Consider the following 25,536-nt stretch of genomic DNA (forward strand, 5'->3'; position numbering starts at 1 on the left):
TATATTTTGTTCAAGTTCTATATAGTGATAGTTTATCATAATAATACATGGTACTCCATAACTTTTTGATTCATTATGGCAGCCTAAATTCTGTTTATTATAGCTTTAGTATTAAGTGAATTTAATTACACTATGAGTCTCTAAACACTGATGGTTGATTACTTTATATTACAACTCCAAAGGACCCAAATATTTCATTACTTTGAATATCCCATTTATGAACTTTTCCAAATAAAAGCAAATTAATTGAATGAGTGGTTAGAACAGATTTTTAAATAGACTGGAGCAAACGTTTTTATCAGTTATGCATTTATTGTATTAATGATAATACTTAGCCACATGTTCTGATTCAAGTTAATAGAGTTTTCTAAAATCTACAACAAATGGAAAAATAATTGAACTTCTTTGGAAGACTGTTAAACGGTAAATTCCTAATGTTAATGGATGTTCTTTCCAACAGAAATCTCATGCTCTTTTATTTTCCGTGAGAGAAGATCTTAGATACAAGTCAAATCTCACTTAAAATATTTTCATCAGTTGATTGATACCTTAATCACAGGAGACTTTTTTTTTTTCCTGTGAAAACAACCATTAGAAGTAGTTGTTTTTGAGGTAAGTGGATGTTTTGGACTTCCTATATCTTTCTAGTTTATGACTGCTTTCTTGTTTTAATTTGCAGAGTTTTTCCGAGAGCTCCTGGAGAATGCAGAAAAGTCACTAAATGATATGTTTGTACGGACCTATGGAATGCTGTACATGCAGAATTCAGAAGTGTTCCAGGACCTCTTTACAGAGCTTAAGAGATACTACACAGGGGGCAATGTGAATTTGGAGGAAATGCTCAATGACTTCTGGGCTCGGCTCCTGGAACGGATGTTTCAGCTGATCAACCCCCAGTATCATTTCAGCGAGGACTACCTGGAGTGCGTGAGCAAATACACAGACCAGCTGAAGCCGTTTGGAGATGTTCCCCGGAAACTGAAAATTCAGATCACCCGCGCCTTCATTGCTGCGCGGACATTTGTCCAAGGGCTGACCGTGGGCAGAGAAGTCGCAAATCGAGTGTCCAAGGTAATTGAAATTCTACTGTCTTTCTAATCGGCCTTTCCCGTTTTCTGTTTTTTAAAACCCGTTTTTTTTTTTTCTTTAAAATTCAAGTAAAAGTTCTCACATACAGTGGTCTTGCTAAATCAACTAAATGTCAAAGCTTAATTCTTTGTGTGAGAGGAGCCAGGATTTCAAGCCATTCCATATGGTTTGAAACATAATGTCAGTATTTATCAGCAGTTCAGCAGGGAAACTTTTATCAGGGAATGCATGAAAACAGGTGTCTTGTAACCATGACCACTTGGCATTTCTGATCAGTTTTAAGGATGATAAATACTCATGCAGCAGTCTATCCAGAGGTTATAATCCTCCGGGAAGTCACAAGGTGACAGTCTTCCTGGTGACTGCAAGTGGAGACAAGTTGTTGCTCAAAACACCAGCACCTGGCATTTCTTCTACTTTATCACCCTTGTCAAGGTGGCAAATTCCTTAATAGTAAAAGAAGAACCTTTAGCTGACACCTGTACAACTGGATTAGGGAGGACTGATGAATACAAAGTGTAGACTCTGGTGGAGAATTCTTTCTGTTATCCATTATCTTTGTAATTCAATGCTGTGTATTGCATTGGGCTTATGAGAAAGATAAATCACTAATACATGTATGTGTCTTTCCTTGAGGATGTCTCTAAACCTTTAATGGATGGGGTCTTTTTCCATTGCTGTTTTTAAACATTGACTGTTTCCTGTGTAAAGGATATATGCCTTTGTTTAAATTCTTCCTTGACATTCAACTCTCTTATGAGATAGGCTTGCCCATTTATGAGGGCTGTCCAACAAATAAACTGGAAGATGATTACCTTAAGAGGTAAAGTTAAAACAGTAGGTAACAAGAGTCTGGTATTATGTCACCCAAAGAAGGTCATGTTTATACAAAGATTATTGCTAAATATTACTTTCTTACTGCAGAGTTGTGCCAAATAGCCACATATTATTTATAACTATTGGTACTATCCTGCCATGTTTCTTTTTTCTCCACTTTGATCTCCTCAGTATTTACATTTTGGTAGAAAGATGTATATACCCTTAAGAATTGTTTCTCTGTAACTCTATTTGTAAAATTCATAGCAGTCCATTTTTTAAATGAGCAATTCTTAAAAAAGGTTACTTGAGCATATGGAAAGATTATTTGGAAGAATGCTCTGAGGAAGATAATCACAAGGGATTTAATAATACAAATGGCCTATAACTTTGATGTTAAAAACAATTTTTTTCATTGAAAATCAACAACATTCTAAATACCAAAGGAAAAGAACCCCAAAAGTGGATCAATAAGGAATTGGCCAGGTGGAGTAATAAGAGGAAACATGATCAGTTGGGTAAGTCTGTGACATACGGATTGATATAAGAAATAAATATACATTCCATATATTCTTGAGAGATAGATTTTGTTGTTAAAAAAATGTTAGTCATGGTGGCTTCAAATTGAAGCCGTTGCTTTTATTGAAGAATGAAATTGCCAGCTCTTGAGACACATGAGGTAAGAAATTAAAAGCGTGGATTGATACCTGTGACAGTCCTGATTGTTTATATAGAGTCTGCCTGAGTTTGAATAATGATTAGATACATATATTTTACTCTGGGGACGTCTCAGTCAGGTCAGAGAATATTTTCTATCAGTCCATCTAAAAAGCCACAAGTGAGTTTGCAGATGGCTCTATTTCCTGTTTCTCAGAGGACGGCATTAAGGGCAGCCGGGAAATGGCGCCTCTCCCCTGTCTTTCCCTGCCTGTCCCAGTCTTGAGATCTTTGTCTACCTAAAGCTAACGCGTCCACCTTCCTTGTGAAGACTGATATCATGGACCAACCGTCAGTGCAGTATGACCTTCAGTTGTTTGGTTTTGTTTTCTAGGCATGAGGTGAGATGTACTCTGCAACACTGAGATCTTACTTCCCTTGATTTTTTCATGACCAACATTCATTTGCAGAATAGCTGCTGTGGGCTTGCAATGTTGTTTGTGGTCATGTGACTATGAATGTTTACTATTTTATGCAGATATTGACTTGTTTGGCCTGAGTATCGTTAGCCCTAATCTATTCAAATCATAAATCCCATACTGACATCTGGTTACTGCCTTCTAGTAGGTGAATAGATGGATGGATGGATGGATGGATGGATGGATGGATGGATGGAAACAGAGAGAGATGGATGGGAATATATAGCCTTGGTTTAGAAGCTGAGAACTTTTTTTTTTTTCTCAAATAATTTATGATTTAGGGATTTAAGTGTTTTATCAGTGAACTTTCTGATTAATGATGACCAGATGGTCTGTAGCTGACTAAATCAGATGCAGATCCGCTAGTACCATTTAGGTGCCGATGACTTACAGCAACCAAACTATTCTTTGTGAGAAGAAGAAAATATTACAAGACTATCTATATTAAGAGGAGAAGTAAGAATTGTGTTTGAGGATTAGCCCTTCATATATCAGAAGTTTCCCTGTGGTCTGTTACTTGAATGATTTGGAATTTGCGAAGTGATTGTAGAAGAGTTAAGGAATTCAAGGCAAAATTCCAAAAGAGATTCATAAACTGTAACAACTTACCTCCTGCACCTTGACTTAGGGCGTATTTTTTATCCTGTAGTTTGCCTGTTCTCTTACAGTGGCTTCTTAAATCTAGGAAGGCATCATTAATAGCTTCTAATTAATTGTTTTGACTGGGAAATTTATCTCTTTGGCAAAACACAGCAGTTTGACGCAAATGTTTTGACACAACATTTGGGGAATTTCCTTACCAGAAAAATAGAGAACTAATTTGGTGACGTCAACATAACCATTTTTAGAACTTACTCTTGCCATCTCACATCTCACAAGTCTTTTTCTAGGCTTTGGATGGAACAAGTTAATTTTAAATAACTGTTTGAAAATACATGTGCTGTCGAATGGGGCTTCCCTGGTGGCTCAGGGGTAAGGAATTCGCCTACAATGCATGAGACACAGGAGACGCAGTTTTGATCCCTGGGTTGGAAAGATCCCTCGGAGGAAGGCATGGCAACTCACTCCAGTATTCTTGCCTGGAGAATCCCATGGACAGGGGAGCCTGGTGGGCTGCATTCTGTGGGGTCGCAAAGAGTCAGACATTGCTGAAGCAACTGAGCATGCAGGCATGTGCTATCAAATACATGCATATCTTAAAACTACAGTTCTAACCTCTGGACACAGTGTTTCACCTGTATACAAATCTATGTGTAGGAATCACAGCAACATTATTTATAATAACATATAAAGTGAAAATATCGCAAATGTCCCATCTGCATAAATGATGATCTCTTCTGAAATCCTACGGAGCATTGAAAATAAGTGAACTACAGCCACGTGTGTGGATGAATCAGTTACAAAAATCTTTTTGATACCAAAAAAATAAAATAAAATCCCAAAGAATATATACCATTTCAGTTCAGTGCAGTCGCCAGTCGTGTCTGACTCTTTGCAACCCCATGGACTGCAGCACGCCAAGCTTCCCTGTCCATCACCAACTCCCGGAGCGTACTCAAACTCATGTCCATCAAGTCATATACCACTTATATAAATTTTTAAAAAGTACAAAGCAATACATAATTTAGGAATTAAAATATATATGAGATCCCGTGTGCTTAGTTGCTCAGTTGTGTCCAACTCTGTGTGACCATGTGTACTGTGGCCTGCCAGGCTCCTCTGTCCATGGGATTTTTCAGGCGAGAATACGGGAATGTGTTGCCATTTCCTCCTCTAGGGAAGTATGCTGCCATTCCTCCTCTAGGGGATCTTCCTGATCCAGGGATTGAATCCACATCTCCTGTGTACCTTTCATTGCAGGCAGATTCCTTACCTACTGAGCCACTAGAGAAGTCTCTTATCTTGCAATGACTTCTTAAATCTAGGAAGGCATCATTAATAACTTCTAATTAATTGTCTTGATTGGAAAATTTATCTCTTTAGCAGGGAAAAAAAGAAAGAAGAAAACTTTCAAATAATAAACACAGATATCCTATAATAATAACATCTGGGGATCACGTTTCGATGTATTATAAAAGAGAGATAATCAGGGGATTCCATACTTTCTGATAACATACTGTTTCTTAATCTCTGTGCTCTGTATATCTGCATGCAGGTTTAAGATTTTTTAATGAGAGAGATTAAAGTGGGAGGAGACTTGGCATTGTTCATCTGTGATTCTTTCCATCTCTGTAGATATGCTCAAGTGCCTGAGCTGCCTTCCATGGTTCATCAAACTTACTGGTGTTTGTAGATGTGACCATTCACTTTCCATGTTTCACATTGTGCTAAATGATATCAAGTAAGCATGGAGACAAAGCTCTAAAATGAACATAAAAGCAATCTTTGATAATATAGTAGTCTTGAGAGAGAGGATCCTTACTATTTTTTTAGTATGATCCCTTTTTGAAAGCACCACTCTTACTTCCTTATATACACTCATTCATGGATGGAAATTTGGATGCCATCAGTCCCTCTGAAGCTAATCAGACATGGGAAGAACAGAAAGAGGGCTGCATAGAGATAACAACAATTGTCTGCTTAGACCGAGCTTCTATTTTTCATCATGAAGGCAAGTGACTGTAGTGTCTTCACTGGTCCATCTTGAAGGCATTTAAACAAAAAAGACATGACTTTCATATCTTTTTGCTTTAATAAATGTGACGTCTATGAGGCAAAGCTATAAATTATGTCAGTAGCAACCACTTTAACTATGAAAGTCATTCGATTGATTCATTCCAGACAAATTAGGTAGATAATGGAATTGGAATCTATGTAACTTGAGCTGTGGCCAAATACTGTCACTTATCTCTCTCTCTCTCTCTCTCTCTCTCTAGATCTATTATGCATCTGTTTTTCTATTTAATTTTTTTTTTATTCCTTGTGGATTGGAACTTTGAAAAGAAAGTCTGGCTTTAGTACGACCAGAATATTATTATCAACAGACACGTGCCTATGTCTGCTATCCATAATAGTGTCTTTACATGGGGAGCCTCTTAATGGACCCATCCAGTTGAATAAACAATCTTGCGTTAACAGCATGTACCTAGAAAGCTATAAACAGAGAGTCCATTTTCCAAAACTGTGGTTGGTACATTACAAGATTGGAAAAAAAAAAAAAAAGATCATCAAATTTGATGAAATGAAGGCTATGCAACACATCCATTCATAACATTCTTTGATAATAATTGAAAACTCTTCTGAAGAATATGCCATGGATATAGCTAGTCGAAAAGGGAAATGATATTCTATCTAGCTTTTGCTTCTGAGATAGAATTTAAGACACAAACTAAGACCACCTGTTATACCTGTCACCCAAATGACCTGTTTTGCTCCTTCTGTGGTCATCTTTTGATTGGAGTCAATTTTTTTAGTCATCCAGAAATGAAATGGACCACAAAGAGGCCTTAGGAGAATGAAAGATTTTGTTGTTGTTGTTAGTTCTTTTGTGGTCTGTGTATTCTTTTCTGTAATTGATGATTGTCAACATAGAATAATAATATAATCAATAATATACAATATTAGGAAGAATAGGTAAACCTTTTGAAGCTATCAATAATGTTTCTATGTTTACAACTTTTAAGTCAGCATGAATAATATATGCTTGTTGTTTGATGATGATGGTGTGGACATTATATTATATTTAGAAAGTGCTTTGCCATCAATCAATAAATAATTTCATGTTTAAAAAAATAGTAACAAAATAACTTTAGTACTACTGGCCAAAACAGCAAAAATAATAGCTTATTAATATACTTCATTAAAGATGTATGAATTTTACCATGATCTGGGTACTGTGATAAGCACTGGAAATTGTAAGGGTGTGAGCAAGTCCAGGGGTCAGAGGAACAAAAGAGTTTCTCCCCTGAAGAATAGCACGTGTAGTGTTCTACAGAGGACTTCAGGGAAGAGACAAGGTCGCATTTTTATGAAAACTATTTGGTAATTTTGATTAAAACAATGAAAATCTTTCTTATTAATTTTAAATTATCTTGCAAAACACACATCTTGCTTAGGGGTGTGTTTGGAAAATGGTTAAGAGAGTGAAAATTGAGGAGAATGAAGCCATTTATTTCCAATGCATTAAGAGCTTTTTGTGTATCCTTTCTTTATGGTCTTTTGGTAGCTTGTGTCTGTTTTTAATAACATATGTTTTGTTAAGTGAAGTGTTAGTCGCTCAATTGTATCCAACTCTTTGCGACCCTATGGACTGTGGCCTGCCAGGCTCCTCTGACCATGGAATTCTTCAGGCAAGAATTCAAGAATTGGTTTCCATTTCATTCTCCAGGGGATCTTCCTGATCCACGGTTAAAACCTGGGTCTCCTGCATTACAGGCAAATTCTTTACTGTCTGAGCTACTAGGGAAGCACCAGATGCTTGTTAGGCTATTTTATTTTAAAATTATGTCATCTTTTGGAATTCCAATAAAATGGGCACGTTTCTCCCCACTGAATCCAGTTTTGAAGTTGTATTCATAGAAGAAAGGAGAAGGTAAGGAGTTCTTTAACTCTGTGCCAATGCAACTTAGCTAGAAAAAGTTTGGCAACCATAGTTCTGACAGTATCTAACAGGTATGATCTTTCACTCTCCTACAGTCCAAGATGGGTAGTTGTAATAACTCAACATTCGTTTGATCCTACTGGATTCTTGTAAAAGTGAAGCCATTGTGGCAATGTAGCTAAGGCCTCATCAATAAGCATTAGTTCAGTGTGTTCTATACATCAGGTACTGTTCTTAAGATCTTAAGATACAAAGTATCTTAAAGTTCTTAAGATACAAAGACTATGCAAATTAAAGTACTTACAAATACTAATTGGGAGAGAGACAGAAACAAATAATGTCAAAATCCAATGATTTTGATATTATAATCTAATAATGTCAATTCTACAGTAATTGTTATGGGAATAGAGAGGAAAGACCAAGCTTAACCTTGGGTTGTGAGGAACTTTCAGGATAGTAGAGAGGCCTGAATGACACGTGGAAGGATGTGTGGACACTGACGCAGATGATGAGGGCAGCAAGCGTAGGGGAGGCAGAGGCAAAAACTCAGCAGAAACACAACATGAAACCACAGGTGAGTGCAGGGAGCTGCAAGCACTCCTGGGTATTCCTGAGGCATGAAATACACAGCACAGAATAGGCAGAAACAAGACTGGGAACTCAGATGGAACCCTTAAATAAAAACTTCCTCTTTCATTAACATTTTGGTCCTTGTCTGTTTTGCTTTCATAATTAAAATGTAACCTTTCTTTTTTCTTGAAATATAGTTAATTTGCTATGTTGTGTTTGTTTCAAGTGCACAGGAAAGAGATTCAGTTATTCATACTTATACATATAGTCTTTTTCAGACTCTTTTCCTTCATAGGTTATTACAAGATACTAAGTATAGTTCCCTGTACTAGACAGTAGTTCCTTGCTGTTTATCTATTTTATATATAATAGAGTGTATGTGTTCGTCCCAAACTCCTAATTTATCACCCCATCTCTATCACCTTTGGTAACTATAACTTTGTTTTCTATGACTGTGAGTCCATTTATGTTTTGTAAATAAGTTCACTGTTATCCTTTTTAAAGTCCATATATAAATGATATCATGATGTTTGTCTATCTTTGCTTAAATGCATTCCATTACTTTTGAGAGACAAATGTGCTGAGCACCTGCTCTTCACTGGGCATTGTTCTGTAAGAAACAGGAAATAACGATGAACAGCATTTACACTGACAAAAATCACAGTGTATCCAAAAGGATTGAAGTGTAAAAGTTTAAGTGTGGTACAAAGGATCAAGATGAAGATAGTGGGAAGAATGCTATGTGAATTAAGAGAAATGTATGCTTCCCTTTGCCTAGAGAAATTGGAAAAGGCACCTTAGAGTGGGTTATAGTCAGACTTAGACTTACAGGATGAATAGGGTCTTACAGAAGAGGAAAAGATCTAGGGCTTCCTTGCCAAGGACCCAGCAGGTTAAAGGCATGAATTGTGGCAGGTCCTGATTTTGTTGAGATGTGGCCAGGAGGTCTGGAATGCATTATTTGGATTTTATATTTCCAGGAAAGGAATTTGAAGGACCTTGCATTGGCAAGAAGTGATAGCCAAGATTTTTCAAAAGACAAATATATGGTCAGATTTTTACCTCTTTCCTAGGAAAGAGGCGAAAATCTCTGTTTCATGGATATGATAAACTGGAGTGGGGAAAACTGCTGGTGGATGCAGAAATGGAAACTGTTGTAACTGCCCAGGTGACCACTGAGACCTGATTCCAAGCAGGTGGAGCAGAGTGGAGCACACATCTGGAGAAACAAAGGAACAGATCAGCGGGGTATAAAATGCGGTGTCTTCTCAGATTGTTTTTCCAGCATCAAGCATATTTCCAAGCACACTCTTTGTTCTAACTGAGTACCTGTTGTCTACCTGCTGACTGATTTGAGAATCACCAACATAGTCAGCTGGTAAAGAATCTGTCTGCAATGCAGAAGACCCCAGTTCCATTCCAGGGATGGGAAGCTCCCCCTGGAGAAGGCATAGGCTACCCACTCCGGTATTCTTTGGCTTCCCTGGGTGGCTTAATGATAAAGAATCCATCTGCACTGTGGGAGACCTAGGTTCAATCCCTGGATTGGGAAGATCCCCTGGGGGAGGGCATGGCAACCCATTCAGTGTTCTTGCCTGGAGCATCCCCCTGGTGCACAACAGTCCATGTGGTCACAAAGAGTTGGACACAACTGAGTGACTAAACACACAACATAGACATGTTTGTTGGCAAGGGCTGGTAACATTTAGCTGGAGAAAAAAAGCTAACAGGATCAGATGAAACATCAGGGAGTATAAATACTTGAAGAGGATACAAAAAAAGAAGGCAGATGACCAAAAGCATATTGTTTTGAAAGTAAAGGAAGAGAAGTGCTCAAGAGATAGGGTATTCAGCAGCAACAGATGTTGCAGATAGTCAAGTGGGAGGGGCAGAGAAAATAGATCTTTGATTTGGCCTTTAGGATGCTACAAACTTTAGCAACTGCATCTTGCCTGGAATGGTGGTATTTTTTTGTTGTTGTTTTGTTTTTTTTTGCTTAGATACTTTAACTCTTCTGTTCCCACACTTTCTAGAACAGACTGAACAAAGCGTGATCTATAACTGGTCTATAGAGCCCATTCATGAAGAAGTTGTGATCATTCTGCAACAAGTCAAAAGTTGAAGCCATTAAAGAAATCTTGATAGCAATTTCACATTGCTGAGACATCTAAGATCCTCACCAGTGGAATCTTCTGTAATGTTGTTCAACTTTCGTGGTGTTTCTCCTTGATGTGAGGTGCATCTTGGTTATGCCCTGTAGGATCAGATATCAGGTCATGACATCCTGGGAAAATCAAACAGCCAGCCAAATCCTGTCCAGAGCATTTGAGCCTCAAACAGATAGTTGCAAATGTATCAGTACTATTCTAGAATAACCCTCAGAAGAGGAAGATGGTGAACCTCTATTCATTGATTCTGGTGGTGTGTTTGAGCTTTTTCTTTCTGTTTTCAGCCTCCCTTTACCCTTCTTTGTGTGTCCTTGCCCTAACCTTCTTCCCTTGGAGAGCCTTCTCTATGTTTCCAACCATGATGGGCTCCCATAACCCATTTTGATTGGCATGCCGGCTGTTTGTGTGTGTTCCACAAGTATGAGAACTCCTCTGGGGCCATGGAAGATATGCGCAACAATTGGACATCTAGGTTACTAATAGGAAATATCCGCTGCTAAAATGTACCAATTAAACAAATCTTAAAAGGTCCAAGATTAACACTCTAGTGCTGTAACTCAAAGAATGCTGCTTCTGAAATGGCTTCATAAAGAAAAACGCACCCGACAGTATATTTCAGCATCAGTGCTGGCTCTGTTCTTGGATGTTTGTCTCTGAATGCCTTTATGCTTTTCCTACCAGAAGGTTCTGTGAAACAAGGTTTGAACAACAGTCCTGCTGTAATTACTTTCACATGCAAAAAAGCACGTTCAGAGTGCTGACAGGAGATGTTGCCAGCTCTGTGATATCATAGCTGAACTTGAAAGTTTGGAGGATTTTTCTTTTATTGTCCCATCTTCAGAGACTCAATGTTACAAGGACATTCCCTGAGGTAATATCAGTGCACTGTAGAGGTTTATGAGCCAAGATACACATCAAAAATAATTTTAATAAAGCTTGACAGCTATATTGCATTAATCGTGCTGACATAGTGAAGCAGGACTTATGTAGGGAGTACGACATATTGGTATTTTTTTAAAAGGAGGCATTAGGTCATACAGATACTTTATTGTAGGAAAGATGGGGGTATATTATTACATACCATAGATTTTCTCCATTGTTATGTTTGTGATAACATAACACAGATATTGGATCCTACTTTTGTCACTTAAAGTGTTTTTCCACATCGAAACAACGGGTTCTTCCCCTTCATGTGTATGCATTTTCTCTCTCCATCTTGATGAGTGATATTCAGTGCAGACGCAATGGATCAATCCCAGATGCTTAGAAAATAGTCATCGTCCCACACAATATCAAAACTCTGCATTTTCCTGTATCTAAAGTGGATAGCCCCGGGTGAAGATGGACAGTTCAGAGTGTCAGTAATAGGATAATGGTGATTTTGACATTCAGAGGTAAGTAAAACTATAACCTGAGTCAATTGATGTTCCAAGTTAACACCAGCTGACACTTAAGTGGCTGGCATAAACAGATTCTTAAAAATTCATTTTCATCCTTGCAGGAAGATGCTGCATGTCAAAAATGCCACTGTCATATTTAATACTCAGCAGAGAACAAGATATTTTATGGAAATTTAATCCTCTTCAGTTCATAATGTCTTAAGAAGCCAGGAAGGCAAACTTTTCCTCTGTTCATTTTGCAGAGGACTTGGGCAATCAAAGCAGCTCCTCCCTTCAATATTTTAGACTTTCATAAATACAGTCCTTATGGAAACAGTATTATTCTGCATATCATTCTCATAGTAGGCATAAATATGAGTTTCTCCGCAAGGAAATAGAGCTGTTTGTAAATAATAGGTGTTACAACTTCCTTCTTTGCTCTTGGCTTTCTAAAAACAAGTTCTCTTGCTAAAAATACAGGTAGATGTAAGGCAACATTTATTTCACTAGTTTTCAATGAAAGTGGACCGCATTTAGTCAGAAATATAGGTTTTGATGGTGCTTTAAAATATAGCAGGTCTTCCCTGGTGTCTAACGGTTAAGAATCTGCCTGCCACTGCAGGGGACACGGGTTTGATCCCTGGTCCAGGGAGATCCCTCATGCTGCCAAGCCACAGAGCCAGTTTTCCACAGCTACTGAGCCCATGTGCTGTAGCTGCTAAGCCTTTGTGCCTAAAGCCTATGCTCCACAACAAGAGAAGCCACCAGTGAGAAGTGCAAGTATAGCAACTAGAACGTAGACCCTGCTAAACACAGCTAGAGAAAAGCTCAAGAGGCAACGAAGACCCAGCACAACCAAAAATAAATAAATAAATACAAACAACAGCAAACCAATCACTCAGCAGAAGTCCTTTCCTGTTAGAGTTCTGTTGCTCAATTTAGAGCCTGGGCCAAGGAGAACCCAGCTGTGCTTCCAATAAAGTGTTTTACTGAAAAGACAAAACCTCATGGTATCCTGCAGCATTTGTAGGCAGAAAATAACTACATAAAATATTTATGTCACTATTTCCATATGATACGAGAAATATCTCCTTTGGAGTGGAGAGAAAAAGTACCCTGACATTTTGGCTGGGAGAGAGTAGATAGAATCCAGATTGAAAGTCTTTCTTACTTTCCTTCATGTGTGAAAGTGATAGGTTTTTGTGTAGAAATTCTGATATGCCCATTATTTAATAAATTATAGGACATTTGACTCTCAGCTATCCAGAGTCTCTCTCCTGATCAATTTATATTTCATTAGTTGTTTTGTAATTCTGAGACAAAGGGAACTGGGGAAATGAAATTGATCTTATAAATCACTCAAGCCAAATGAACATTTTTCCTCTATAAATTACCCAAAGAGTTCAAATAAAGCTGTCATCCTAGCTTAAAATGACACTTAGTTGTTGCTAGTGGTCAGAAAAATATTTTTATGCATTTTCACATATTATTTCTGATTCCAAAATCAGTATGTGCTCATCCAAAAAGAAAAAAAAAAAACGTGTACAATGCAGAAGAATACAAAGAAGAAATTAAAATAATCCTTAATTCTCACTGCCTAGAGATAACCAGTGTCAAAATTTGCATCTCTAGTGGTTTGTACCCCTAATATGCTTTTATGTTACATATTATTAAATCATGTGTGTGTATACTCAGTCATTCAGTTATGCCCCATTCTTTGTGACCTCATGGAATGTAGCCCACCCAGCTCCTCTGTCCATGGAATTTTCTAGGCAAGAATACTGCAGTGGGTTGCAGTTTCCTCCTCCAGGGGATCTTCCTGATCCAGGGATTGAACCCATATCTTTTGTATCTCCTGCATTGACTGGTATATTCTTTACTACTGTGCCACCTGGGAAGCCCTATTCTTAAATCATGGGGGATACTTAATATTGGATTCTACTTTTTATCACTTTAAGTATTTTTCCACATTCATTGATAGCACTTTTATTAAAAAATCACGCTCATTTTTAAAGTTTTGTTTTACAACCTAAAGGATGTGCTTGCTGCCAGTGTATCTGGGATCTTCACAAATAGTCACCCCCTCGACATTTTTTCTCAAAGAAGGAAGCAACTGTAGTAAGGAGTTTAAGTGTGTGTACATGATGGTGTGGGTGTTTACCTCCTCTGCACTCTCAGGGCCAGCATACGTAGCTGTTTCATATATTCTTTATCATGTATTTGGCTATTGGAATTTCTTGGTTTATTTATAGTCAACACAGTTAACAAGAATTAGAAGCAATTTTTATGGAAATAAAAGATGTACCCATAAAGAAGATATTGAGATGAGGCTGCTAGAAAAATGTTTATTAGATCTCCCTATTACTTCCCATTGGGCTGAATATCTCCATCTTGGCCAGACTGCAAAGCTGTGGACTTTATTCCTAACTCTCACAGATGTGTTCATTTGGCATGACTTCTTTAAGAGTTTAAATAAGGTTTTAAAATGAGGAAGATTGACATAAATTGTGGATTTCTACAATTTCTAAGGGTTTCCTTGGTGGCTCAATGGTAAAGAATCTGCCCGCCAATGCAGAAGACGAGGGTTCGATTCCTGGGTGGGGAGAATACCCTTGCAAAGGAAATGGCAACCTATTCTAGTATTCTTGCCTGGGAAATCCTATGGACAGAGGAGCCTGGTGGGCTACAGTCCACAGCTACAGTCCACAGGGTCACAAAAGAGTCAGATACCACTTAGCGATTAAACGACAACAAGCAATTTCTAAAGATATAAGCAACCTGGATTTGTGTCCTGTGTAGCAAAATCAGCTGGAGTAAATATATAGGCTGAGTTTGTTTTAGCTTGAGAATTTGAGTTCTGGTTTGACTTGGGTCTGACCATTCCTGTGATTGGTCTGATTCTGAAGTCAGTGAGGATCACCATCTATCACAGTGTTTGGTTCTTTTCCTCAGAAGATAGACGTGTTTCTCTGTACCCATGTCTTTACTAAAAGTGAAAGAACTGAAAGATGATAGGGCCATGTTTCAAGGAAAAAAAAGTAGGAAGCTTATTTTATTTTTTGTGGAAGTATAAAATATTCTAAACATTTAACATGCAAATTGTACCTATGTTTTAAAAAACATCGTCAATGAGCTTCACCTATGGTTAGTGACTCCTTAGCATTTGAATTTGCAAACCTGCTTTTGAATTTTCTATTAGCCATCACTATGAGCTAAACTTTATTCTTTAATCAGATAAAAGCAAACCCAATAGTTGAGAAAAAGACTCTGCTATTCCTGATGTTGATACCAGGAAAGAATCCTCTCCTTTAATGTCTTTGAGAACATTCTTATCATATATGAGATATGGTCTTCCCTGGTGGCTCAGACAGTAAAGATTCTGCCTGGAATGCAGGAGACCTGGGTTCAATCCCTGGGTCAAGAAGATCCCCTGGAAAAGGAAATGTCAGCTCACTCCAGTATTCTTGCCTGGAGAATTCCATGAACAGAAGTGCCTGGTGGGCTACAGTCCATGGGGTCACAAAGAGTTGGACAAACTGAGTTACTAACACTACTACTACTTATCATATAAATGGCCCAAGTTTACTTCTGCTGAAATGGACCTTAGCAAGCAAACGCCTAGAATTGTTTTCCAATAGTGTCATCATAGCATCATCACCCCTGTCAGATGGATTCCCGTCTGATATAAATGGAAGCTAACAGTTATTGAGTGGTTGTAAGCCACTGTAGTTAGTACTTTTCACATACTGTCATTTAATTATTGCATCAATGCAATAATTAAAAGTACTAACCCATGATATATGTGTGGTAATTATTACATTTATTAGATAAGGAACTTGAAGCTGAATGACAGGGGATCTGCCTCTTCAAGTGCTGAGGTTTTAGTCTGAATACAGAAACCTGATTTCAAACTCATTGGTCCTGAGACTTACCTGGTGGTCCATTGGTTAAGACTTCATCTTACTTACAATGCAGGGGGTGTGAGTTCGGTCCCTGATCAGGGATCAAAGATCCCATATGCCTCCGGGCTAAAAACCCAAGACATAGAATAGAAGCAGTATTGTAACAAATTCAGTAAAAACTTTAAAAATGGTCCACATCAAAAAAAAAAAATCTTAACAACAAGAATAGAAATTGGTCTATGACAATGTTGTCAACGGAAGTAGGATGAGAATCATATATGTATGCCATCCCTGTGAATTTCTATAATTTTCTGTAAGCACATTAAATAATACATTTTTAATCTAGTATATCTACAATGTTGTCATTTAAATATATAATCAGTATAAAAACTATCAATGCGATACTTTGATTTTTTGTATGATGTCCTCAGATTTTGGTGTGTACTTTATACTTACAGCAGATCTCAGTTTGGGACCGGTCATATTTCACATGCCATACATGGCTAGTGGCTGATGTAGGGGACAATGCAAATGTATAGTTTTAATGCATCACCCTCCTATTTGAGGCAAAGAATGTTAGGAATTCACACCAGGCAGCCTAAACCCTTGTGATTGATTACTCATACAGTTCCTCCGGTGATGAGTAAAATAGAGAAAGATTCTGTCTTTTCATAATGCATTTTGGGCCCTGACTAGAACTCTGACATAAATAACACAGACATTTTATTGAGAGGTTTGTTCTTCCTGGTCCCTCAAATGCTGGCTCTGTATGTGATACTGCTGTGGTCCCTAAGTATCATGAGCATCAGAAGATTGTCAGTCATCAGGCAGAAATTAACCTACAGTTTTCCATCTGCCCAGGGGAGATGGAGGAGACTAATTAATGCAGGAGTTGGCAAACATCCATGGGTTCAGCATCAGTAGTAAACGAATAATTCTCCAACTATTATTGCAGGGAGCTCTCTGAAATATTTAATTCTTGAAGAGGGGCCCTTATGCTCATAAAGATGGCCCATCACTGGATTAAGTGTCTCAAAACCACATGACTGATTAGTGTTTGGACAGATATGAGGATACTTCTACACTTTTGGGGGGATAAAGAAGGTACTTTTCAGGTGGAAGCCCCTGTAGTATTGATTCTCTTAGATTTCTCATAAAAATATTTTGGGGCATTATTTTTTTAAGAAACTGGAAAATTATAGCTTTAGTGAATTACTATTTCACTAGTAATGCATAAGTGCATCACGCACTAGTCTGAGGAAGCCTTACAAATAGCTGTGAAAAGACGGGAAGCGAAAATCAAAGGAGAAAAGGAAAGATATATCCATTTGAATACAGAGTTCCAAAGAATAGAAAGGGGAGATAAGAAAGCCTTCCTCCGCAATCAATGCAAAGAAATAGAGGAAAACAATAGAATGGGAAAGACTAGAGATCTCTTTAAGAAAATTAGAGATACCAATGGAACATTTCATGCAAAGATGGGCTCGATAAAGAACAGAAATGGTATGGACTTAACAGAAGCAGAAGATATTAAGAAGAGGTGGCAAGAATACACAGAAGAACTATACAAAAAAAATCTTCGTGACCCAGATAATCACAATGGTGTGATCACTCACCTAGAGCCAGACATCCTGGAATATGAAGTCAAGTGAGCCCTAGGAAGCATCACTATGAAGTAAGCTAGTAGAGATGATGGAATTCCAGTTGAGCTATTTCAAATCCTGAAAGATGATGCTGTGAAAGTGCTGCACTCAATATGCCAGCACATTTGGAAAACTCAGCAGTGGCCACAGGACTGGAAAAGGTCAGTTTTCATTCCAATCCCAAAGAAAGGCAATGCAAAAGAATGCTCAAACTACCACACAATTGCACTCATCTCACACGCTAGTAAAGTAATGCTCAAAATTCTCCAAGCCAGGCTTCAGCAATACGTGAACCGTGAACTCCCTGATGTTCAAGCTGGCTTTAGAAAAGGCAGAGGAACCAGAGATCAAGTTGGCAACATCCACTGGATCAGGAAAAAGCAAGAGAGTTCCAGAAAAACATCTATTTCTGCTTTATTGACTATGCCAAAGCCTTTAACTGTGTGGATCACAAACTGTGGAAAATTCTGAAAGAGATCGGCATACCAGACCACCTGATCTGCCTCTTGAGAAATCTGTATGCAGGTCAGGAAGCAACAGTTAGAACTGGACATGGAACAACAGACTGGTTCCAAATAGGAAAAGGAGTATGTCAAGGCTCTATACAAACACCCTGCTTATTTAGCTTATATGCAGGGTACATCATGAGAAACGCTGGGTTTGAGGAAGCACAAGCTAGAATCAAGATTGCCGGGAGAAATATCAATAACCTCAAATATGCAGAGGACACCACCTTTATGGCAGAAAGTGAAGAAGAACTAAAGAGCCTCTTGATGAAAATGAAAGAGGAAAGTGAAAAAATTGGCTTAAAGCCCAACATTCAGAAAACGAAGATCATGGCATCCAGTCCCATCACTTCATGGCAAATAAATGGGGAAACAGTGGAAACAATGGCTGACTTTATTTTTCTGGGCTCCAAAATGACTGCAGATGGTGACTGCAGCCATGAAATTAAAAGACACTTACTCCTTGGAAGGAAAGTTATGACCAACCTAGATAGCATATTAAAAAGCAAAGACATTACTTTGCCAACAAAGGTCCGTCTAGTCAAGGCTATGGTTTTTCCAGTGGTCATGTAAGGATGTGAGAGTTGGACTATAAAGAAAGCTAAGCACTGAAGAATTGATGCTTTTGAACTGTGGTGTTGGAAAAGACTCTTGAGAGTCCCTTGTACTGCAAGGAGATCCAACCAATCCATCCTAAAGGAGATTAGTCCTGGGTGTTCATTGGAAGCACTGATGTTGAAGGTGTAACTCCAATATTTGGCCACCTGATTGAAGATCTGACTCATTGGAAAAGACCCTGATGCTGGGAAAGATTGAGGGCAGGAGGAGAAAGGGACAACAGAGGATGAGATGGCTGGATGACATCATCCACTCGATGGAGATGGGTTTGAGTAGACTCCCAGAGTTGGTGATGGACAGGGAGGCCTGGCGTGCTGCGGTTCATGGGGTCACAAAGAGTCATACATGACTGAGTGACTGAACTGAACTGAGTGCATAATTCATAAATGTGTATAAAAATGATGCTCTAGGGTTTGACAGAGTTGACACTCATCTTCCCAAAAGGTCTGTTACTATCAGGCAAAAGCTTATTGAAAGAGGGGTCCTATTCAATAATTCCTATTCTATGATTGATACTTTCCTAGCCACCCTGCAAGTGCTGATTTCTTAATGGATTCTCTTTGTGATATAGAGAAGCAGATCCACCCAGCCCCAACTGCTGACTCTGTAATGGCCACCACGTTCTGGATCCATGCATCCACTCCCCAGGCTCACCATATACTAGTGCTAGAGAGCTGACCTTACACTTATTTCATAATTCTATTCATTCAATTAATTTAGGATATGTAAACTGATTTATTGCAAGCCTTAAAGTCATTTTCCTCAAGAGAGCCCAGAATATTAGGTTAGCAGTTTTTTTGAGCACAGCTTTGACTCGGTTTCAGGCAGCTGGCAATTTAGTGTCAGCATCCCATAATTTTAGAGACAGTGTCATTTTCTCTTGGCTCTTCACTGCTGAGTCAAAAATCTGTTAGAGAGGGTACCAGTATGTCAGAGTATTTCCAGTGAAGAGAAAGTTCCTGGATGACATCTATCTCTGCAGCCTTAAATTCTTGGTCTCATTCCACCATCTGTGATTGCATTTCTTTTTCAATACTCAGTGATCCTGCAAACTAATGTCGTTAAGACTGATCTTCATCATCTGGAGCGGAACTCCGTAGCCTCATCGTAGGTCATTTTCTTTCTCTGTTCCTTCCTGTTTGTGTCTCTCCCTCTCCATTTTGTTTAGTTTCTGCTGAAATCTGAACTCTGATCCCATCAAGTGTAGGTTGTTGCCCATTCAAGACAACCTCTCCAGGCTTTAGGCTCCATCCCCTCTTTTGGGAATGCTAGGAACATTTCATCACATACCGTTTTGATTAAGTCACTGACCTGTTCATAAAGCTCAGCCATCTATTGTCAATTACTTCAGTCATTTGGACTGTTTACTGGGCGCTTAGCTCTCTTTTGGGCACAGTTTTGACGACCAGATTTTGATCTACAAGATGAACAAGTCTGAAGTTGGCAGCCCAGCCTTCAAGTCTTCTCTTCAAGCTCTCCTTCACCTTGCTGCCCTGAATCATTAGTCCCAACCCAATGCCCAGTTTTGTTTGAGCAAATGTATCCAAACTTTTTCCCATGTGAACGTTTGGGTGATGGCTTCTGCCATTCTCCTTATCCTGTCTTCTCCTCTTCCCATCAAATCATCTCTTTTACCCCTTCAAAACTTGCTAAAAACTACTCATTACCTCTTCTACTATCCCCAGATCTCCTTTCCGCCTAATTAGTTTTGTTTTTAACTCAGCTTATTTTCAGAACCTCTAATTCTAAACTTTGACAGTGTCCACGTTGAGTTCTACATATATTGCTTTAGAGTCTCCATGACATTTTCCTGTGCCATGAGCTTTGTCAATCTGAAGATTGTAACTTAGTACCAAAAAAAAAAAAAAGGAACATACCTTTCATCTTTAATATTCCTCAGAGCAAGCACTACCGTTATTTGGGTATGGTGGATACTGAGTAAATGTATTACTGCTGTTACATTACTCCATTCCTTTCTTTCAGTCTGATCATGGTTGAAATGTTGCGGAGGGGTAATAGCCATATGTCATAGCATCCCCCACTTTATTGTAAATAGTGCCCTAAATTTCTGATTATTTTAGCAAAGGATATAATATGTAGATCCTTCTAGAATTCTGCCAACACCCTCCCCAAAATAAAATTAAATGTTCAGTGCATGTGGTTTCCTAGCAGAACTATAGGTTCAGTTTATGCTTGCTGGGACATCCAGGTAGAAAGATACTGTAGATAGCTAAAAAATTAATGAATGAATATAGGTGATAAGCCATGCATTCCCTCGGCTGTCACCTAAATGATGTAATACCTTGAGATCTGTTGAGAAGCAATGAATCTTCATTTGTATTCCAGATTGCCAAAATATCTATATTATCTAGCTATATGCAGTTATAGATATCTATACAGTTTCCATAGTTACTGGAGCAACCATTTTTTCACTTATATTTTCCCTTTATATCTTAGAACTCGTCTACCTAGAAGCTTACCTACTCCATGATTGCAATTCAGTTCAGTGAATTATTAGTGGAGAGGAGTGTAGTTTCATAGTCTTGGAGCATCAATGTTTTAGATTTCCTTAAGTGCAGTTAACTAGAAGAGGAAGATGTGCCAGCCTGCTGAAATCTTGGGAATATTTTTTACTGTGATTTAGAAGAATTATTAAAGAGGAGGAAATAAAGGGAAAAGCCACTAATCTCTTTTGTAAAGTGCTCACATTGCACATTTACAATTAAGCTGTTCTGATTTCTGTAATTAAAATAATTTCCTCTGAGAGGCCTTAATAGTTCATGCCCAGGAGTAAAAAAAAAAAAAGCTGTTGTCATGAATGAACGATGAAAAAAAAGGTCTTATTCACATGCTTTTTTTGTTCCTATGAGAAATCTTTGAAAACAAACTGGGCATGAAAAAGACAGCCAGTAAGGTTAGCTCGGGGTTGTTTTAGCAGTCCACAAGAGGTACCAGCTCATGCAACGCGTTCATTCCTTCATTCAGCAGACATGTATTGAGCACGACCTCCTCGGCAGGTGCAATGGGTACATTCCAGAGTGGGTCCCAGTGGGTATAGTAGAGAGCAATAAGTGCTGAGACAGAGGTGTGGATGGGTTGCAAAAGGCAAGTGTCCACTGATACAAGCCCACCCAATGGAGATACTCAGAGTCTTTTCTATTTAGTTGACCAAAAAATTCATTGGGTTTTTCCATTAGACCTTATGGAAAAGCCCAGGGAATTTTGAGATCTTATGGAAAAACTAGAACAAACTTTATATATATATATATATATGTATATATATATATATATGTATGTATATATATATATGAATTATATATATATACTTTTCAATTAATTATTCATTTTTGGCTGCATTGGGTCTTCATTGCTGCCCTCAGGTTTTCTCTAGTTGTGGCAAGTGGGGGCTGCTCTATGTTGCAGCGTGTGGGCTTCTCATTGTGGTGGCTTCTTTTGTTGCAGACTACTGGCTCTAGGCATGTGGACTCAGTAGTTTTGTCTCACGGGCTTAGTTGCCCCACTGCATGTGGAGTCTTCCTGCACCAGGTATTGAATTTATATCTCCTGCATTGGTAGGAGGATTCTTAACTACTGGACCACCAGGGAAGTCCCCAGAGTAAACTTTTTGGCCAATCCACTAAAAGGCCCCAGAGGTTTTTATTTTGCCAGTCATGAATGAAATGACAACAGGGGCATACATTTTAGTAGAGAAATGAAAATTCACTGTTAGATTATTGAAAAAGTAAAACTGCACAAATAATTAGTAAATATTCAGTTCAGTTCAGTTCAGTTGTGTCCGACTCTTTGCGACCCCATGAATTGCAGCATGCCAGGCCTCCCTGTCCATCACCAACTCCCAGAGTTCACTCAAACTCATGTCCATTGAGTTGGTGATGCCATCCAGCCATCTCATCCTCTGTCGTCCCCTTCTCCTTCTGCCCCCAATCCCTCCCAGCATCAGAGTCTTTTCCAATGAGGCAACTCTTTGCATGAGGTGGCCAAAGTACTGGAGCTTCAGCTTTAGCATCATTCCTTCCAAAGAAATCCCAGGGCTGATCTCCTTCAGAATGGACTGGTTGGATCTCCTTGCAGTCCAAGGGACTCTCAAGAGTCTTCTCCAACACCACAGTTCAAAAGCGTCAATTCTTCAGTGCTCAGCTTTCTTCACAGTCCAACTCTCGCATCCATAAATGACCACTGGAAAAACCATAGCCTTGACTAGTCGGACCTTTTTTGGCAAAGTAATGTCTCTGCTTTTGAATATGCTATCTAGGTTGGTCATAACTTTACTTCCAAGGAGTAAGCGTCTTTTAATTTCATGGCTGCAATCACCATCTGCAGTGATTTTTGAGCCCAGAAGGATAAAGTCGGATACTGGTTCCACTGTTTCCCCATCTATTTCCCATGAAGTGATGGGACCAGATGCCATGATCTTTATTAGTTTTCTGAATGTTGAGCTTTAAGCCAACTTTTTCACTCTCCTCTTTCATTTCATCAAGAGGCTTTTTAGTTCCTCTTCGCTTTCTGCCATAAGGGTGGTATCATCTGCATATCTGAGGTTATTGATACTTCTCCTGGCAATCTTGATTCCAACTTGTGCTTCTTCCAACCCAGCATTTCTCATAATGTACTCTGCATCTAAGTTCCGTAAGCAGGGTGACAATATACAGCCTTGATGTACTCCTTTTCCTATTTGGAACCGGTCTGTTGTTCCATGTCCAGTTCTAACTGTCGCTTCCTGACCTGCATACAGGTTTCTCAAGAGGCAGGTCAAGTGGTCTGGTATTCCCATCTCTTTTAGAATTTTCTACAGTTTATTGTGATCCACACAGTCAAAGGCTTTGGCATAGTCAATAAAGCAGAAATAGATGTTTTTCTGGAACTCTCTTGCTTTTATTAGCCATAAATAATAAGTTATTATTACCAGGGACATTTTATTGCATATTATCATGTATGTATCAATATGACTATATGTCATTGTTGTTGTTTAGTCACTCAGTCATGTCTGACTGTTTTGCAACCCCATGGACTGTAGCCTGCCAGGCTCCTCTGGTCATGGGATTTTCCAGGCAAGAATACTGGAGTGGGCTGCCATTTTCTTCTACAGGAGATCTTCCCAACTCATGGATCAAACCCTTTCTCCTGTGTTGGCAGGTAGAGTCTTTACCCCTGAGCCACCAGGGAAGCCCCATACATACTATAAAATAATATTAATAAAATAAAGGGAAAAGTAAAGAGAGGAGAAGCTTGGTGTAACCCAGAGCTCAGTAGATCAAGAATAGAACATAGCTGGAATTTAATTCTCACTTTGACCCTAGCTGTTGTCTGAATTGCTTCATTTCTTTCCTCCTGGTGACATGTGGGAGAGACTGAACAAAATGCTTTACTGGGAGTGAAATTCCAAATGTGGCAATCATTAAAGTCCTTACTGTATGACCTAAGAACTAAGGGATATACTCAAGACTGCACATCCAGATGATTAGATCAGTGTGGGGAAAAGATAATCAAATGATTCGACTAGTAATTAATTTTGAAGTTTCAGGCCACACTGTCTTGTTTAGCATGCCCTAAGTGTTTTTGAATGAGGCTTTGTAATTTATCTACTACTTCTGTTTGTTACTCATGCTTGGGCTCATTTCTAATTTGGAAGTAATACAGGTTATTCTTACAAGTTTGTTGCTCTTTTCAAAAATCACTTCAAATTCCAAAGACATTGTTGAACAGTAGCACATCATGTGCTTAATGGGTTTCCATGGGCTTCCTACAGTTGACCCTGTTCTTGTGACTGATTCAAGCACCTACAGCTACAATGCTGTATTTTCATCCACAATACATAATGTTAATATGTAACACTCAAGATATATTTGTTGTTAAGAGGTGTTACTGCCAGAGATAATGGGTAACCTCTTGGAGAGTTTGCACTGTTCTCCATTAAACCCCACATTTGATTGGGAGGTGTGTCCCAGAAAAATCGGCATAACACCTTGTTAGAGGGCACAGTGCCATCTAACAGTTGGGAGTAAGGCTGAAAAGTGATCATAAATGAAGTCAGCTGGGAGTGTTCAAGAATGACTTTTCAAGCTCTCTGGAGTAGAGGGAAGTATGTACTCTTCTGAAAATCTTTTGCTTCCTTTATGCAAAAAGTTTCCACTGGCTATAACTTTTCAAGTTTATCTCAGGAAGTTTGGAAGACTTGTTTGATATCTTAGAAGAATGAAATTTAAAATTTAATTCTATGACAAAGTTGCATAACAACATGATGTTTATAAGTGCTCTACCATATGTGAAGTCAATATGTGGGTGATTTTAATGTATCAAATCACACTGTCCATTGACTTTTGTGTCTAGTGTGGGGAATAAAGGATGTTATTCTTCTGTGACGTGTCACTAAGAAAAATGTTCTGATTTTCTACATTATTGAGCCCTGTGTTTTCTAATCTGCCCAGTGAGGATGGTAAGTGGCATGAATGGTCACATAGACAGATTTCAAAATGTGTTTGCCAAATAAAAGTGACTTCTCATAATTAAAGATAATAGATAGCATTAATGTTCTATGTAAAATGGAACAAATAAGACATATTCCAAAGTAGTCAAGTATAAAAGCCTACTAGGGCAATGCCACTTTTAAAAACTGTCATGTTATGAATATGGTGGCCCTAATTATGAGATGCTCTGTCTGCTTTGAGGAATACGCTTTCCTTCTCTGTACCCTGTCCCCATTTTGCACTGTGATAGACTTCTACAAACAAAGAAAAACTTGGGAAAGTCATCCAGGTTTATGTTCATTTCTAATGTTTTTAGGTATCAGCACAGTTCTCTTTGAAAAGTGTGCTTTCTGCAAGGCATGTGAGGTACACATGGGGCTGAACCTCACTGCAGTTTTAATTAAATCCACATCCTAACCTGTAAGCAATGAACAATGAGGACTGGTCTTTTTATAAATGAGGAATTGGTCTTGTAAAGAATGAAGTTCAGTGAGATATCACACTGCTAGTCTTTTCTTTACACACTCTTCAAAACATCTTTAAGATTTTTGTTTTAGGCAATTGCATAAGTAAAGCCAAATTAAGTATTCCAAATAATTTCACAATTTCTAATGGAAAATCCCCAGACTTTATGAGTCATGGCCCAATATTTCTAAAATAAATACCACCAGTTCTACCTTATGC

General features: G+C 38.5%; 1 protein-coding gene across 1 annotated transcript in view; it reads left to right on the forward strand.

Annotated features, from left to right (window-relative positions):
• The window catches only part of GPC6 (glypican 6), a 1,226,659-nt gene that overhangs the window by 615,981 nt on the left and 585,142 nt on the right, over positions 1-25,536 (forward strand). The window contains exon 3 of the mRNA XM_004012201.5: positions 680-1,071. Coding sequence (XP_004012250.2) covers positions 680-1,071 — 392 coding nt within the window. The remainder of the gene's footprint in view (positions 1-679; positions 1,072-25,536) is intronic.

Source organism: Ovis aries, chromosome 10 (genome assembly GCF_016772045.2).
Source record: "Ovis aries strain OAR_USU_Benz2616 breed Rambouillet chromosome 10, ARS-UI_Ramb_v3.0, whole genome shotgun sequence".
Taxonomy (NCBI): Eukaryota; Metazoa; Chordata; class Mammalia; order Artiodactyla; family Bovidae; genus Ovis; species Ovis aries.